Raw genomic sequence first — 18054 nt, forward strand, 5'->3', positions numbered from 1 at the left:
ATAATCAATACCTGAAAATAAGATGAAGCAACCCATTACCTTGGTTTCTTCAACCGGTGGAACAACTGTTGTATCCAGTGAGAGCACTGTAGTGTGCGAACATACTGGCATGCATAGCACAGTAAGGCAACAAACCAAAAGTTCATCTTTAAACGTTAATGCGATAGACTATGCGCTGCATGATAAAACAGATCATAGAAAAGCCGGCCTTCTCAAATGGTAAAGGTTTGAGTGTCACAAATATTTAGCACAAAGACATATACAAACTTAAAAGGACATCTTGTGCTATAAAATACGGGAGCCAAACAGGTAGGATTTAATAAATTAAAAAATTAATCTGAATGTAAACAAAGTTCTACATGGAACCCGGAGCACTGTAAAGGGTAATACTGATAAACCTGACAGGAAAGATTCTCTCCAATTTGACTATCAACCTCATGCCTACCAGAAAGTGAACATGCCATACTGAAAAGAGGCGATGTACTCTGTTTGACGGATTACATTAATAATATTTGATTTATAACATCTTAACACTTAGGAATTTCCTTTATGATCAGGTTTATAGTTAGGAAACAAAGTGTGTAAAACTTCATTTCATGATGATGTGAGAATCTCACTACAGCAAGTACCAAAACAAAAATATCCAACATTCTTCAGGAAAATACAGGTTGAAGACAGGATTGTACTATTATAGACACTACCAAAATAGGGCTGTTGGATAATTTCTGGGCCACAGTACATGACATCGAATCACATTTATAATCTGATGGTACACATCTATAGGGAAGTAAAAAATATATTTGTTTTGATTTTTGAAACAGATAATACAATGAATGGGAACATCGTGGGAGGAGTCTTGGTAGCTAAGTCTCCAACTCAGGGTTTGTATATACATTTATGGTGTAGACTGCCTAGCAATATTTTAGATGTTTGAGAGGAGATATTGATTTCATGGATATTCTTTTTATACCTCTAACTTTTTTTTTATTAGTTTTGCCACTTCAAGAAAAACAATACAATGGAAAGGATAGCCATGCGACAAGAGACATAACTACCAAATAAATAACATAAGAGAATCTTCCAACTCAATGACATGGCTAAATATAATTGTCATCAACCATATTGGAAAATGTAAAAGTAAAAAAAAAAAGCCAAAAGCAAACATTACAAGAATAAAAACAACAAACCTACCACCACTGGCACATCCACCTAAAAAGGGCTCAGAACAGAGCGCTGGGTGGTTCTATGGGGGGGAGAGAGGGTGAAGAAAGAAAGGACCTATTCCATATTGCCCATCCTTTCCACCCTCCTGCCCCAGGAGCAAAATGTAGGATGTAACTGCTCTGATCCCAGACTCCAGCAGAGATTCTTCTAGCTGGGGACATGGTTCCAGCTGCCCAACATTCTCATACTTTGTAATACTTCTTCGGACATCCCCTGGCTATGTATAAAGGACGTTTCAGGTCCATACATCGGTCTAGACCCTCTATCCAGACAAAGGAAGGAGACAGCTGCCTTCCAGGCTTTAGTGATATCATACTTGGCCACCGGGAGGTCCAGACACAGCAGTGCTTGTCGGTAATGGTTCCCATCAAAATCATTCAAGATATAAAGTATAGCACACTCAGATCTTGTGGCAGTAGCAGGCCCAAGACCTCCTCCAAGCAAGTATATTCTCCATCTCAAGATAGGTGAGGGATGGAACAGCTCCAGACTGTATGTAGGAAGTCACCCAGTATGCTCAAACAGTGCAGGCATTCAGCTGAAGCAATAAGGTCCCTCCTCCACAGCCTATTCCTGGTGTAATAGACCCTATTCAAGGTCTCAACTGAATGAGGTGGAATTGAGAAGCAATCACTGCCTCCCGGTGGAAGGCCAGTGCCTCTTTCCAGTCATCATCGTCTAGGGTTCCTGGGTCATGCATCCAGGCCTCTCTAAAGGCAGGAAAAGTGTCCACGGGTGTTGATCAATAGTGAGCTGCAAATAGACAATATTTTGTGCTGTGGGATGTCGGTCGGTAGTATTTTGGCCTCCAAAGGGCTGTTCTCTGGCACAGTCGCCATATGTGATGAGTAGGGTGTAAGCGTGTGACAAAGCTGCAGGTAGTTGTAAAATTGGGACCGATGGAGTTGAAATTCTTCCTGGAGGGCAGCAAAGGAATTGATTGTAGCCCCATCCAGGACGTCCCATAGTCTAGAGATACCAATTAGGTCCCACGTCTAAACCCCTGCAATTCGGCCACTTGATGAAGGACAGTGTCCTCTCATAAGGGGGATTCCCCTCATGAGACGGCCCACCAGCCCATTGATTAACCTGCCATCCTCCACATCTTCAGTCCCACGCGGGTGCGCCAGGGGGGAAAGTTTGAGGTAACAGACCCCCATATAGAAAGTGCAGCAGGGTAAGCGAGCCCAACACCCACCCCTCAGATGCATAGGCACGATGAGAAAAGCCTCCAAACCACCTCTCATTGAGACCGGTCAGCTGTGCCATCCTATAATAAGATCTCACATCTGGAGTGGCGATACCACCACCAAAAGTTGACTTAAAACATATAGAAAGGACAATGTGTGCTGGAGGCCCACAGAAAGCCCTGCAATAGGGACTCAACACAGGAAAAAAGTAGAGTGGCACAGGGAACTGGAAGTTTTGGAGCCAGGACAGAAGCCCGGGGAGGGCTACCATTTTAAAGATAGCAGATCTGCCCAGGAGAGGTAGGGGTAATGCTGCCTAGTGTTTCAGATCAGTCAGGAGTCTGTCTAACTGTGGTTGTATATTGGAAGTTCAGCACTCGTGCCTCATCTGTTGTAATAAAAAAAAAAAACAGATATCGGAACCCATATGGTAGGATATGAAGTTCCAACGCCCTGGAGAGCCTCGCACACAGGGTACACTGATGACTTACCACGGTGGATCCGGGGTCCCAAAAACTCCCAAAGATATCAAGGATCTGGAATACCTGTGGTCCCGATTCCAGAGGATCAGTCAGAAGGACAAACACATCATCAACATATAGCGCTAGCCTCTCCTCCACCCCGGGACCCTACTAGAAACCACGCAGCCAAGCATCAATATGGATCCAACCTGCCAGCGCCTCGATGGATAAAGCAAATAGGAGAGGAGACAGCCACACGCATTCCACTGGAAAGGGTGCAGAAGTGGCACCGCCCACCCTGACCTGTGCAAACAGCTCCGTATTCAACAGTTTGACATCACTTAGAAATCAGGGACAAAATTAATCTTGTCAGGAGGGGGAACAAAAAGCACCAAGCAACAGAATCAAAAAGCTTTGCAGAAGTCACGCTGCAAGAGCACACTTCCAGCATGATGAGTCTGTGAAAGGGAACTATCGTTCCACGCTCGTTGTAGATTGCGTCTCCAAGCACAGCCAGGCATAAATTCCGATTGATCGAGGTGAACTAGGGTGGATATGAGCTTTAGCAGCCTACTGGTTATCATCTTCACCCAGGCCTGGACATCTATTTTAAAAGCGAGATCAGCCAGTATGACACGTAGCTCTCCGACAGCTGACGAGGTTTGAGGATAACTATTATGTCCGCAGTCCTAAGGGGAAAGGAGTAGGGGGCAAGAGCCTACCCTTCAAGGCCACCTGGAACACCCCCCAACAAATGGGTGCCGGTGAGCGCCCAGGTGGCTTTATAGAATTCGGCTGGAAAGCCACCTGGACTTGGTGACCTTCCTGGCCAGAGTTGCATCAGAACCTCCCCTAATTCCTCTGCCGCAATATCTGCCTCCAAAGCATCCTTGTCTCATGGGTCTCGAACAAATGACTCCACTTCCCAGGGACTCTCAGCATCCTGGTAGGAGGCTTCCTATAGATTTCATGGATATTCTTAACAGTTATGAATAACTTTGTTTGTAAGATACTTAAGATATGGACACACTATAAATCAATAATTATGAAACATTTAAAATACAAGTAACTAGGGAAAATTAAAGGGCACCCCAGTGAGGGACTTATAATTGCACTAAAATAGGCTAAACCAGTGGTTCTTAAACTTTTGTGTTATGTGGAACCCAGTAAGTCACTACTGGAAAGCAGGGACCCTCACTAAGCAATTTCTGATTTGTACCTCAAAACAAAACACACGCTGCCAGAGAAATGCATCTACAAGAAACAAACACGCAAATAATGAAATATATTCAATTCACAAACAAAAGCACATACAAAAAAATGAAATTTTTAGCATTCCAACTTCAAAATCTTGCATATTTACAGAGCATTTTAGCATTTTCAATGTTGTTTCTTTTCTTTGTATACTTTAATCATCTGCTATTAGTTAATTTCCCAAACAGTCAGGGACCCCCCCTAAGTAGGCCTTGGAGGCTCCCAGGGGGGTCTAAGGATCACAGCTTAAGAATCACTGAGCGAACCTGCTAAAAAGGTTGTTATTTAGTCCAACTACAACTTGCAGTTATCATACATAACTGTAATAAGAGTAACTGTCATCTACTTGTTATAAATGTATATTTATTGCCACGTGATCATGCACATTTCACTACTACATATTCAATTAGAACTAATAATCATGTTACCTGAAACATTTGGAAGTTATTTTGTGCCAACTGTGGATTTTAGACCAAATTTCCTTTGCAAATACGCACTGACATAGGAAAGGGGACAACTTTGACAATCTGTATTGTATACCAATTATAAACAGGGGTCATTTAAATGAGTAAGGAGAGCTGATAGAAATTACCAGACCAACTTTTCGGCAACGGGAGATTAGGTGCTAAATGGGGAGGTACAAAGTGTATTGTCCTGTATGCTGTAGGTACAGTTTCCATCAGGCAAATATTGTGCTTCATTACACACTAGGAGTATATTATCATCTTTCATTTATATATGAAATTAAAATTCACCCCGAAAGTGATCATCCTTCTTAATCTAATAACTTTGAATTGCAATCACGTACAATGGTGAATATATGCTTGCTGGGGATTGTGCAATAATTCAGGATAGGTCCTCACAACGGAACAAAAGACTAAATTAATTATGTGACATATGGCCAGAACAGTGGTTTGTATTAGCCTACAATGATCTTCAGGAGGTGTATACCAATTATAAAGTGTGCAACTTTCTTTTTTTTACACCTTAAACTCTGCAGGGGCATGTCAGCTACCAGGTAATCATAATATTGACACAAATATATCAGCAAATATATAAAGTAAGCTCAACTAATTTTCTGTGAGATAATGTATTGCTAGCTTAAACTGAGCTGTGAAAATCGAGGTTTGCCAAAAATCAAAACATTAAAAAAAGAATGTGAAGTTCATATTACTACTATTAATGAAGATAAACAATAATGGCCCTGGGTGTCGGTGGCACATTTTTAGACAATTAAGAAGTTACACTCATACATTTTGGAATTTGATTGGGCATGGCATGAAAACGTACATGTCTAGGCCTGACTTTCTAATCCCTTGTGAAACCTGGAATTTTATTTTGTCCTTATATTCATCATATTCAAAAGAGAGCTATGTCCCTTGTGAATGGGAACAAAATAATCATATTTCTTTAATAGGAGTGTTTAATAGCATCAAGGGGTGCGGAAATCACAGGTTAACTGTTTAAGTTGTCTCCTTATTGTATTTTCTAAAACAGATCCTGAAACAGGGATAAAAATATTATGTCAAGCTATTGCTAACTTCTATATTATCCCCCCATCACTGCAAGGATCGATCTTGCAACCAAATTTCAATCAGCAGTAACTTATGAACAAAGTAATTATATAGTTATTGCCTGCTTGAGGGCGACTCTAACATCTCTGTAAAGATTATGGTGGCTACGTTAATAAACTTGGGGTCTTACAAATTCACCTATTAACAAAAATAACAGATCTGGACTTAATGTGCCAACCATGCAGCACCAGCACAGAGTCTACCGTGGAAGTGAGCAAGCAGAAGCAGTCAGAAAAGAGTATAGTTGTAAAGTAGTCCCTCTTCAGTTCAATAAGAAACACATGGGTCGAGGTGAATGAAATCATCCAAACAGCATATACTATTAGGTGAGAGATGAGTACTGCACTACGCTGAACCAAGATATAGTGCCAATGGCTGGAAGAGGTAAGCAGAACAGAGACAATCGTAGAAAGGAGAAGTCCCACTCAATGTGTATGGGAAGTGATAAGTATGTCTGAAAGTAGTGCTGTCAAAACTCAGACCTGGAACTGCCTAGCTTTGTTGAGACTGGTATTGGGAAAACCTGTTCCATTGCTGATACCACTGCTGACTGTTGTGTGATAGCTAAAGAGCTATATGAAAAGAAGTTCTAATCAATAGCTTTGTTATATAGACTACAGCATGGCCTATGATAAGACTGAGCACGCGTGGCTATGGTGCAAATTACACAAATGAGGCATTGAGAGTGGCACGTTACCTGTTTGTAATTGAAGTGAATACCCAAATGTTGGTGACAAACATTGAGCCTAAAGAACATTCTCACCAAACTTTCTGACTAAAGGGCTGAAACAAGGATGCTTTTGGCACCCTTGGTATTTTCCCTATATATTGCCAATTTGCTGGAAATGTTAAGCATAATGGCATGACCAAGGTCATGCTCCTAAATTGGGCAACAGTAAAGTTTCATACCGCACCTACGCCGATATGTGTGTCCTATAGTATCCTACTCCAACAGCTTCTGTACAAGTTGGGGAAAAAAAAATTACAAAATTGAAAGTTAGAATATATAAAACTGAGATTACGTCTTTTGGGAGTTTAAGATCGAATCTCAACTGGTAGGCAAAATGTCTTCACAACTGACTACTTACTATCTAACATTCATTAAGGCGTTAACATAGATAATAAGATATCAGGTAACAACGCTCACATCCAGTACTTTAAGTATTGTTTGGGAGGTCAAGCGCTTTTGCTGATGTTTGTAGGTACAGCTTTAGGCACGTTTTTTTCTTTTTACAGCAGTTAGCGTTCAAATATTACCCATAATTACATATGGATGTATAGCTTTTCAGGAGGAGTTGAATGTGAAACTCTGTAAATTATATATTCATGTCATTTATATATTATTGAATCTAAGATAGCCAACAGCGTACCATAGCATAAGACTAGAGTTTGGCCATACTTTGATCAAGGCTGCAGCTGACATGTTACTTACAAAATATTTCTGACTGTTCTGGCGCAGGTAGTGAACCTCTTAAGTGTCTTACCGATAGTGATTAATTTGAACAGCACTGCATACTCTATTCGTAAGTATAGCATTCATGTTACAGCCAAATACCAGGTCCTCTATTGGGACCATTTAATTTCAAAAACACCTCTCAAAATTCAACTACTTCTAAAGGAAAAATAAGACTAGTGGTCTGTTATACTGATGTGGAGAGGAGTTAAATGTATAAAAACAAATTATTTGGACAACACCTGTTTTGGGACAGACATGTTTATTTAAACTTTTAACATCTCTGATTAAGCTTTCATTTTTGTTGTTTTGTCTATTATACATAGCCTTACTGCAGTACACAGAGGCATGGCTTGGTCGGATTACACTGGGACAAAAAGGTCGGCTTCGTAAGCACTAGCTTGAAATAACAGAACATATCATCTGTATACCTGATGAATTAGTTCCACTATGGCAAACGTTGATTTGCCCTTGATTTCTGATGTATGCAACAGAGCCATAGACTCTGCAATAGCAACACGTTTTAACAGCCAACCTAACAAACGTATTTGTTGTGTAAATACATGAAAACAGTGAAAATAATAGTTGAGAAGTGGATTAGAAGGCAATTTGATTCTGTTAAATTGAGGTTTGGCTACTTCTCCATGCTTTCTTAACTTGTTTAAACTTGTCAAATTAATTAGGTTATGAACTCTGTAATTTTGAAGCTGATGTATTGTTGTGTAACTGATTATTTAATCTAGATAATACATCATTAACCTACCAACCCTCTCTCACGTGGCATGAAGGCCAGTTTTGGTGGTAAATCCCAGAAAAAGAAAAGCCACAATGCCAACTGGGAACAAAGTGTCTCAAGTTATCTTTTAAGTTCAGCTGGTAGAAGCTTTTCTCCATGCAAGAATTATCCCTTGAGATGAGCAGACCCCTCAAACAGTTTGGTCCAATGAGTGACAAGGAACCAAGGGCCATATGTACGAAAGGATTTTACCCATTCTGTGTCTATGGGAAAAAGCTTTCGTACATATGGCCCTATGTCTGATATTTACATCAATACTCAACTCCAGATGAGGCATGGTCTTCGTATGTACTCCTCTAAACCAGGGCGCTGTTTGATACACTGAACTGCCCCTGAAGCTACTCTCCCAGTTAGGTACATTCGCAGCCCTAAAGAAGAAGCAAGAATCATACCAGAGGCATAGACCCTTTTTTAGCACAATGGTCAGACCCCCAGCCTACTCTCAGTCCTTTCCAACTAATAGTAAACTGAAAATAGTAAATGACGCAGCAGCCACTCCACCCACCAGCCTGCCCAGAAGCAAAGCAATAAGATTCCAGTTTTCTCAATCGTCCTGCCATTTCACAGTTTACCTGGCTAAAGCTCATGGTAGTATTTGTGCTTCACATCAAAGACCAATGTGCATACAAATATTTAGACAAAAATCATAGCTTTAACATTGGCATTTACTACTGTATGAATGATGACTGAGATATGAAGCAAAGGGGAGAAGAGTGGTTGCACACTGCAGTTTTTACTTATATGCAAGCATTTCCCCTTGCAAACACACAGCTGGAGGACAGGAATAAATTAATTACATCAATTGTTCTGTTTTAAGAATATTACTTGTTGTTTCGCCTTGTCCACACTCATTAATGCTCCAACCACGACCTTCAAATCAACGTCTGCCAAACTGGTAGCTATTATTTCCATCATGCTTCAAAATAAATTAATATAAAGTCCTTACTCATCCAGTTAATACACGCACTTTAAATACTGTTAATAGAGGGACTTGTCTTGCATCAAAAGAAAACAAAAATGAGAAATAAATCCGAAATGCAAGCAGTTAACGTGGTATTCCTGCGTAACAACTATTCAATTTTAAACCTGAAACCTACAGTGGATTGGAGAGCTAAACAATCAGTTAGAAATGACAGATGCTTACTGATCCGCAACATCCTGCAGAAAGCAGGTGCCAGCACTATGAAAGAAACAACACAGGAACTTCAAGTCACCACAAGAACAGACGTGAAATGTAAACAAGGGTTACAACTACGTCGAGTTTATGCATCGCACACTAACGAGATGTTTAAGCATTTTACCCTTCAAACCTACACTTCATCAAAAGTCAAATGGGTACTTTTTTTTTTTTTACCTAACATGAAAAGCAATAAAACAAGGTACAAACAAGGAGGCTTTAAAACGCTGACAAATTACGGCCGGGGCCCTTGATCTTCCTCCGTTCATTTTTTTGCCACCTTGCACTATGAATCAAGGTATTGTCACGGAGGTTCTCGCAGAACTGGAATGCGGTTTACAGTAGCTAGAGTGGATAAAGATCGTAGTGATCCTTTCGTGATCGACAGTGCTATAAAACGAAGGTTCTAAAGCGCTTCAGCATTATGAATAATAATGTTTTTATCGGACTACGAAACTAAGTCAGTAATGGACAAAACATGTAGTAGAATAGACGGCATTGAAAGTATACAACAAGAATACGCAAGGCTGAAAGAAGTTAAGTGGCAGAGTTTAAAAGGTGCTGGTACCAGATTAAAGTGCCTAGAAGCAAGGTTTGAATAGCAATCAAAATAGCATGGGTGATTTCAGGACCACTTTCGAAACACAGTTTTATCTGTAATCTGCCACGATTTTTCAATTAAAAAGACAAACAGTAAAAATGATATGCTTTAACACGTGCAGCTATAAAACAAACATTCCTTGCTATCTCAAAACACTGCGCTGCTGCACAGTGAAAGATTTCGCGATCTGTCAAGCATGGAGTCGGATCATTGATTTCTTACACAATTAAACAAATATCTTAAATACCTGCAGTTGGGTGGGGGGTCGAGCGTTATTTCCGCCAGCTCCTTCTGAATTCTGTGGGAGAAATGAGAAGAAACACGAAGCGTTTGAAACACTGCGAAATAAACCAGAAGTACACTGCGCTCTACCACCATGCAGTTAAATGCAACGCTCGCTCGGCAGCCTTCAGCATTGCTAACATGGCTGCTTCCTCTTTGTTCTCGGAGGCATAACTCGAATCCTATGACGGGGAAACTTTGCCATTTTTCTCCTTTTTACAGCTAGAAAATGAAGAGTTATTCGTAAGTAGCATACAGATGGCCCTCTGAAGGGCACATACAAGTGACAATAATCTGATGCAGTGTGTTTCTTACATGCGAGTTTTTCTGTTTAAGCTAATATGCAAATGAGACAAAAGGAGGGGGTTGGACAATTGCAATGAGACGGAGTAGAGAGAGAGAGAGACGATATTAACCAACTCGAATACAAACTTTACGACCACATGTATTCATTTACTTTCGAATTCTAATGGCGTAAAAGATGCTTATTTATATTTTGTCGAGTTCGAGGAGTTTAATCCTGCAAGCAGAAAAACCGCCCTCAATACTTCAAGCGACTTGTTGGGCTAGTTAAAATGACATCTCTCACACGTGCTACATTGACATGCTGACCCGTTCCCAAATAAAGATGTAAACCGTACTATGCAAAAGCGCAAAGGTGATCGCCTCTGTTTAGTAAAATAGCTAAAAACAGAGGAAAAAACAGTAAAACAATGTTCAGCAAAAAACCCGAAAACGTATTCAAAACGCAATATGCTCAAACGACTAGAATATGTTCAGAGCACGATTCTCTTTTGCTCAAATACAAAGTACGAATTCACAAGCTTTATATCCCGGAAAAACATGCATGTTCCCAAACAAAACAGTTGAAGCCCATGAATGATAGAGTATTCACAGACAACATTTAAAAAAACAAACTTTCGAATTCGTGTTAAGATTCTTTGAATGCAAAGCCACATGCGCCACTGTAATGAAAATCACTCAAGCATTCAGTTAATCATTCTTCACAAACTTGAATTATATGACTTCAGCAGGTGGCACAACCAAGCACTGCATATATTGCTTCGTTTCTTAAAACATTTATTTTCAGGTTTTCTTGGTCGCCACAACATAAATGTAGGTTTTGAAATATTTTCACCATCATAAAGCTTGCAGCAAGAACGCTCACAAGATGTATCTGCATGCAAGTGTCACTTCAAGCAAACTTTAGTGCAACAAATATGTATTTGTTGCAAAGAAAGTTAGAAGGCAAACTGTGCATGAATATGGAAAGTAATAAAAAAAATGTTTGCGATCGTTGATCTATCGTCTGTTAAAAAGGATGTCACTGCGCAGGGAGAATTGTATATCCATGTTAGGCAACATGTTAGCTTTCCCAAAGATTTTGGTTAACTACCAGCAAAAACACATTTCTGGCACCAGCACAAAGTAAATTGTAATATATTCCCTGACTTCACAAAAATGTCAACATGTAACCATCACAGAGTAATTAATTAATGCTTATAACTGCATAATAATCTCCATTTATTTCAAAGAGTGCCAACTGAAAAGCAGGTGATGGACTGAAAAGGGTAAGCTGCCCATCAACTCCATCATATCGTAACATCGAAGACAAAAATTGGATTGGGAAATATAAAAACACGAAATTAAAAGGTGTTTGTGTGACTAGCAACATTACTGATGTCAGGACGTGACTTATAAGGACCAACAAACAGGTGTGATGTGAGGATGTTGCGCCTAGCTTGCAGAACAGTATGGAAATAATTCAACAATTTTAAGGCTGTGAAACAGACTATAAAACTACCTTTTCGCTGATTCGTATAAATGATTCTTAGTATGTGCCAATAAATAATGTAAATCAGAAAGGAAAAATCTGTACTTTGTGACTAAAAAAAACAGTTTTCGTTTCAGAGAGTAAAAAAGTGATGGCTCTAAAATACCTGAACGAATCATGTAGGCATTACATACAGGGACCAGAGGAATCACATACAAATCAATTATTACTGTGCCCAAGAATGGAACCGTTCAGCTCAAATTGCTTGGCCCCGTCCCTCTTCAAGTACAGCACGTCATACTTTACACAGTACTACCTCAATGTCTCATCAGTGAGAAGTTTCATCTCAATGAATCAGCAATCTCTGGCCCAATGCCACTTAGGGCAACCGACTTAAGGGGACATCTGGTGAATTATGTTAAAATAGGTCTAAAAAAATGATCATTCTAGTATGTCTATTGTTGCCCGCTGTCAGAGATGCAGGACTGCGTAAAGACAATGTTTTTTGTTTCCCACTCAGTACTGATGGGCCCCTTCAAAACAGTAAAAATAATATGAGACCAACTATGTGTAAAAAAAAAAAAAAAAAGTTTGGAACACTCATGAAGCAAGTGCCAGTGCCTCAGATAGAATGGAGAATTTTCATCCATAGCTTTTCCCTGTATAAGTTTCCCTTCTTTGTGAGAACGGGGTATATGTGCCCCAAAACAGGTACCCTGATCACTGTTGCATAAGGATTCAAGTTTCACTTCGCAGGTGAGGCCCAACCAGGCCAAAACATCTCAGGAATTTGCTAAGGTTATTAGGTGGGGACATGGATTAGCAGCTCATCCTGGACTGTACATTAGGGGTGTAGGACAAAAGCTTGTTTGCATATGACTGGCTCGAAAAAACGAGAAAATCAGAAGTGCCAAGAGTGTCCAGACTGACTGAAATATTTCAATTTATCACTCTTTTGCTGCCCTTTTTTGAGTGTTATAAAGATTTGCAAGAAAAATGAACTGAGATAGCTGTCAAAAACTGCCGATGCATCACTCACAACAAATAACTTTTAGTTATACATTTTCTAGGATTATGTCCCTTATGTATCAAAGCATTTCCACACAGACACAGAATGGCTAAAACCCTTTGATACCTCATGCCCTACATACAACCCTTTGATACCTTAGGACCTATGTACATTAAGTAGACCTAAAAATCCACCACTTTTATCAGGATATCAGAATCCTCAACAACTCAATGAAATACATTCTAGTAGATGGGTAACCACTTCAAGCAACTTGCACACAAAATATACAACACAAAAACACTTATAAGACACGACCACTTAATAAATAATCAACAGGGACAGCCTACAGCGATCTGCTCACTTGTATTACCTACGATAGTGCACTTTTATAGTTGTTCTGTAAATGTTACCACCATTACAACAACAATCTCTCGAGTTCGGATCACCCAAGGTACATGGTACTCTAAATAGCACTCTAGAAAAGCCAAACAAATATTTTCCGAACTCAACGTGTCTTCGCCGTGACTATGGTTTATTATGTTTATTCAATGGGTCATGTTAAGAAGAGATGGTGTGCTCTGGGGGTTCCGAATGCTAACAAACCAATAAAACTGTCACAACCTTTTTTGTCTGCCCATTTGCCAGTAGGTAATAAAGTACAAGCACCAGACCTCGAGTGTTTGTCGCTTCATGTTTTTACCTTTTAGCACTGGTGGAGAGTTTAGCTGTAGTTTTACTTGACAGTTTTGTGTTTTTCTTTTGCTGGGCTGCTGAAGGCTTCCTCTCTTCTTGCTCTTCGGGCTCAGGGGGCGGTGGGTCTCTCTGATCTGCGTCTGAGCTGCCACTGCTGGTACTTGGACTTTCATCGTCAGATCTCTGCCTGTCACTGGACATCCTGGTAAACTTGATGCTTTTCTGTGTAAACTTAATGTCAGAAAACAATACCATACACACGGTCACTATATACTTATATTGCAGGAAATGTGGTATGTTTAGTGTTACTTATTAGAAATACGTATATATATATATACACACACACACACAGTTCTGAACAAAGTTGAAACCGAAGTGTCACGGTTTAGTGTTCCAGGAGAAGTAGGGCAAGTGAACAGCACTGCAGTTATGCCAGGGCTGCATACAAGCTGCATTTTATGGCTCACCCCAACATTGATTTGAGGAGCTTCACATAAACGTGCATTACTGTCATTTGAAGGCACGCCGAGGGCAGGGCGGGGGTGTTTATCAGAGAATTTGAGCATCGTGAAGCGAGGACAGACAGTACAAATGAGAGGGTAGGAAAGTCACTGAGACACTGTAAATATTGACACTCAGCAGCAACCACAGTGGGAGGTTCCAGTGGGCAAACGTGCCCTGTGTTCACCCAACTCCCCCAAGGAAGCTAGGCTTCGGCCGAGTCCTAAGCCATGCAGGAGGCACGACCGTCCCCTCCACCCCACGGAATGGCAAGGGCACGAGGATTCACACAGGGCGCCGTCCTCCCCCCTCAACCGACATCTTGACTTCAGCTTACGGGGAGAGCTCATTGCTGGGGGGGGGAGGGGTCCAGAAAGCTGTGAGCGTCATGGGCTGGGGGTTTCGTTTAACAAGGGGCAGTAATGTTGGTCAGCGTGTGGCCACCTCGGTACCAAGCACCCTTTTCTCCCTGAACATCAGCCCAGTTCCCTCCCAGGCTCCGGCTTCGGCTTTACCTTTCCAGCGGCGCCGAGCCGGATGCGCGCTCAGATGTGGAGAAGGAGAAGATCCCACGGAAATGGAGCCGGGAGAGCGAGCGAGCTCCGCCGGGAGGCTCACATCGAGAGGCGCGGGGAGTGGGGCAGCTGCAGTGCGCTTCCACCGACTGCAGGGGGCGCCACCGAGCGCCTTGCCGAGGAAAGCGGTGGGAGGCAGGGGCCGAGCTCCCGGACGGAGGTGGGGGGAGGAGGGAGAAACGAGAGCGCGCTCTAGGGCCTGACTGACACAAGCAAAAGGAGGCGGAACATCTCACGGAACACAGAAGTGATCTCTAATTGGCACCCCCGGGGTACTACGCAGTTGTCAGTGCGCAAGAGCATTATTGTCTCGCCCCCGGTGTTGGGGGGGGGTGTGAATCAACTTTTTAAAGCGAGGTGACGCTTCTCTCTTAAATTTCTAAGCTCGCCTGTGGCCAATCGTACCCACGCCACTCGTAAATCGCAAAAACTGACCCCTCCGTCCATGACACTTCACACCTGGCGCTGCGAGCTTCCTCCTGTGAAGATCTGCTTGGCAGGCGCGCAGCCTCGAAGCGTTCTAAAACTAGCTTGACTTAAAGTTTGAAGACGGTGTTCTTACACTTGTCGCATGGAAATACGGAATTATAATAAAGGCAACGGGGCTGGAGCTAAAATGTAAGTTCGTCGCGCGGTTGAGTCCTATACTTTTTTTTTTCTCCAAATGACTCCGGGTGCCCAGCTAGGTTCTAGGTACAGTTCAACTGCCGACCTGGAGCTTCCAGGTTCCAATCTGCAACGTGGAATCCATACGCGCATTCTCAAAGGAATGGAGACTGTCAAGCAGCAAATTAAGTAGCCACGTCCCGGGTGTGGTTTCACTGAGGTAGAGGACGAGCCTTGCCAGCTAAATGTTTAGCATATAAATCGTGTACTCGCCATGTAAAATATATTTGCAATGTTTACGGCGTACATCATCATTATTACCCTTTTGTAGTGGTTTTATTGGTTTATTAGTGTTGTTCATCAGCATACATATGCACAATAAGGTTTGAAACCCATTCCACTCACGTGTGGCATATTTCACAACTCCTTAAGTGTCACAGTGTGTCACAGATTTCTGACATGCTGCTTTATGCCTGACTGCAAATAGTTCTCGTGGATTATTTCCAAAGGACCCTCTTTCGTTTGAGTAAAATAAAAAAAATAGAAAAACAATATAAATGAAAAATTCTCAATATGGATTTTGAACCCTTAATATAGGAAAACATATGAACGCTGGACTTAACCACCAGACCAGTGTTTTAATTATTAAAAGTACTTTGGCTAAAAGTCTTCTTATCATGAACACATTGTGGAAGTCCCTCTTCTCTTTCCATTGCAATTTTTTTTACATGCCACAAATTCACAGTTGATGTTCAGCCTTTATAAACAAGGACACTTACTCTCTTGCAGTGGCCTCATACATTTATTTTTTCTTCCACAATCTTCCTTATCTCTCATTCGACAAATTAAGGGATTTTTTTCACCCTAAACCTTGCCCCACTCCCACATGCCTCAGCATGTCTTAAATTTCTGACATACAATATAACTGCCATGACTAAATGGGCCACACCATTCCCAGACACTTCTAGAGGGTGATTTACAAAGGGACCACTGTCATTTGGGTAAAATAAACAAGCATTTGAGAAACAATATAAATAATGGTTTTGATCTGGGGGAGTTTGAACCTTTGTCAAAAACATTCATAACCCAAGTTAGTAACCACTATTCTACATTCTACACCTTCAGCAATGTACACAGTGTTGCAAAATGTATCTGTATCATAAACATAGTAAGGAAGTCCTTCCTCTATTTTCATGGTATTGTTTCTTTTACATGCCTCAAAATCACAGTTGTTTTTTACTCTTAATAAACAAAGACCCCTTACTCTTTTGCACATTGGCGCGGACCTATCCGTTTCTTTTCGTTCCACAATTTCACTCTATCTCTCATTCCACAAATTAAGGGACTTCTTTCAAAGTACACCTTGCCCCCCTCCCACATGCCACAGCATGTCACAAATTTCTGACTTGCACTGGCATGACTAAATGGGCCACAAATCTCCCAGACACGTCTAAGGGGAGATTTACAAAGAGACCTCTGTCATTTGGATAAAAGAAAAAAACATTGTAAAACAATTAAGAAACAAACTTCTCCAGGAGGGATTTTAAACCATGTCAAGGGAATTAATGACTTATGGTATTGTTAACGCGTCCCTCTATGTTAATTTATTACACATTAGGACTCGTTTTAGGCCAATGAATCTTTTGACCCAGTTGAGAGACACTGTAGGACGAGATAGCTAATCAATATATCAATCAATACATCAATAATGTCATCAATATCTATCACGACAATGCATTTCACTTTAGTCAAAGTCACTAATCAATTCAAAGACGTTACCATGACCTTTCAGCCATGTTTAGTAGAATTGTATGAGTTTTATTCCCTATTAATTACAATCTAATAGCAAATGCGTTAATCTCAACACCAAGAAACATAATAGCATAGTCACGATATGGCAACTTTGGTAAGCTTTCATTAAAGCAAGAATCACAAACATCAGAACATAACACGGCGTGAACATAGATCAAAGTATAGCAGAGTGTCAATATCGTGTCAGTTCAACAAAGCATAGTCTCGGTCGTTTGTCTATTTGCGTCAGTTTAGGTGAACACCTGTCCTAACCACTGATTAGCATTAGCATGGCATGTTGGGCTTCATGCAAAACAATTTAGAACACAAATTTGGAAAACATCTAGCTAAGGTCTCTGTCAAAAGCAAGCAGTTGGTACCTAGAAAGGAAAAGCAAACAGACAAATTACAATTGCATTGTCATAATTACCCTCCAAGGATTAGGTCAGCACACAGGTTCAGTCTTCGTCTTAAGGACATCAGTCAAATCGCCATCGGTCATGACTTAACTAAAGGCAAAAGGGACACTTTCCTCATAAGGAGGAAAAGTGAAAATGGGCTGTCTAAGGGTGAGGATGGTTTCTAATAAGTCTCAAGTCACCCAACAGAGTGACAGAGTTTCTGGATAAAATCAATAGCATTCCCTACCTAATTCTCTTGACCTTTCTGTGACATGGGTTTTTATCCCTTTTTCGTAGTACATTCCCCAAAAATTCTATTGGAGAATTGCTATACCCCACTATCTTTAACCTATCAGAGAATACATTAAGTAATCCCAATTGTCACCCATATTATTTTACAGATCGTTGATTGGTCTTCATATTTGACGTCTTCAGAGGTGGCACATCCGGTGTTACCTCATTCCTTTGTAATTCTTTGTACATCTTTTGGTCAGCCGTTCTTCTGTCGTTCCGGTTAGAATGACCTTGTACATAACATTAATCTACACTTGTTTCAGTATTTTATAACATTCATTTCAGGGCACCGAAGATGTGCCTGGGAACAGATTTAACATGGTTACATTCATCTTCCAAGTTGAAGAAAAGAACATTTGCAGGGTCATGGCCCCTTGTGAGTCAGCACACTGAAAAAC

General features: G+C 40.9%; 1 protein-coding gene across 3 annotated transcripts in view; it reads right to left on the bottom strand.

The window, feature by feature from the left end:
• UBE2E3 (ubiquitin conjugating enzyme E2 E3) overlaps positions 1-15330 on the bottom strand; it is a 181881-nt gene extending 166551 nt beyond the window's left edge. Inside the window, exons 1-3 of one of the 3 annotated variants that reach the window (XM_069225450.1) lie at positions 15277-15330; positions 13496-13719; positions 9978-10028 (exon numbers count right to left, since the gene is read on the bottom strand). In XM_069225450.1, coding sequence (XP_069081551.1) covers positions 9978-10028; positions 13496-13719; positions 15277-15315 — 314 coding nt within the window. In that variant the 5' untranslated portion in view covers positions 15316-15330. Of the gene's footprint in view, positions 1-9977; positions 10029-13495; positions 13720-14504; positions 14819-14999; positions 15027-15276 lie in introns of those variants that run through there. The other 2 variants (XM_069225451.1, XM_069225452.1) reach the window with 2 other exon arrangements.
• Positions 15331-18054: the final 2724 nt, after the last annotated feature.

Source organism: Pleurodeles waltl, chromosome 3_1, assembly GCF_031143425.1.
Source record: "Pleurodeles waltl isolate 20211129_DDA chromosome 3_1, aPleWal1.hap1.20221129, whole genome shotgun sequence".
In the NCBI taxonomy this organism is placed as follows: Eukaryota; Metazoa; Chordata; class Amphibia; order Caudata; family Salamandridae; genus Pleurodeles; species Pleurodeles waltl.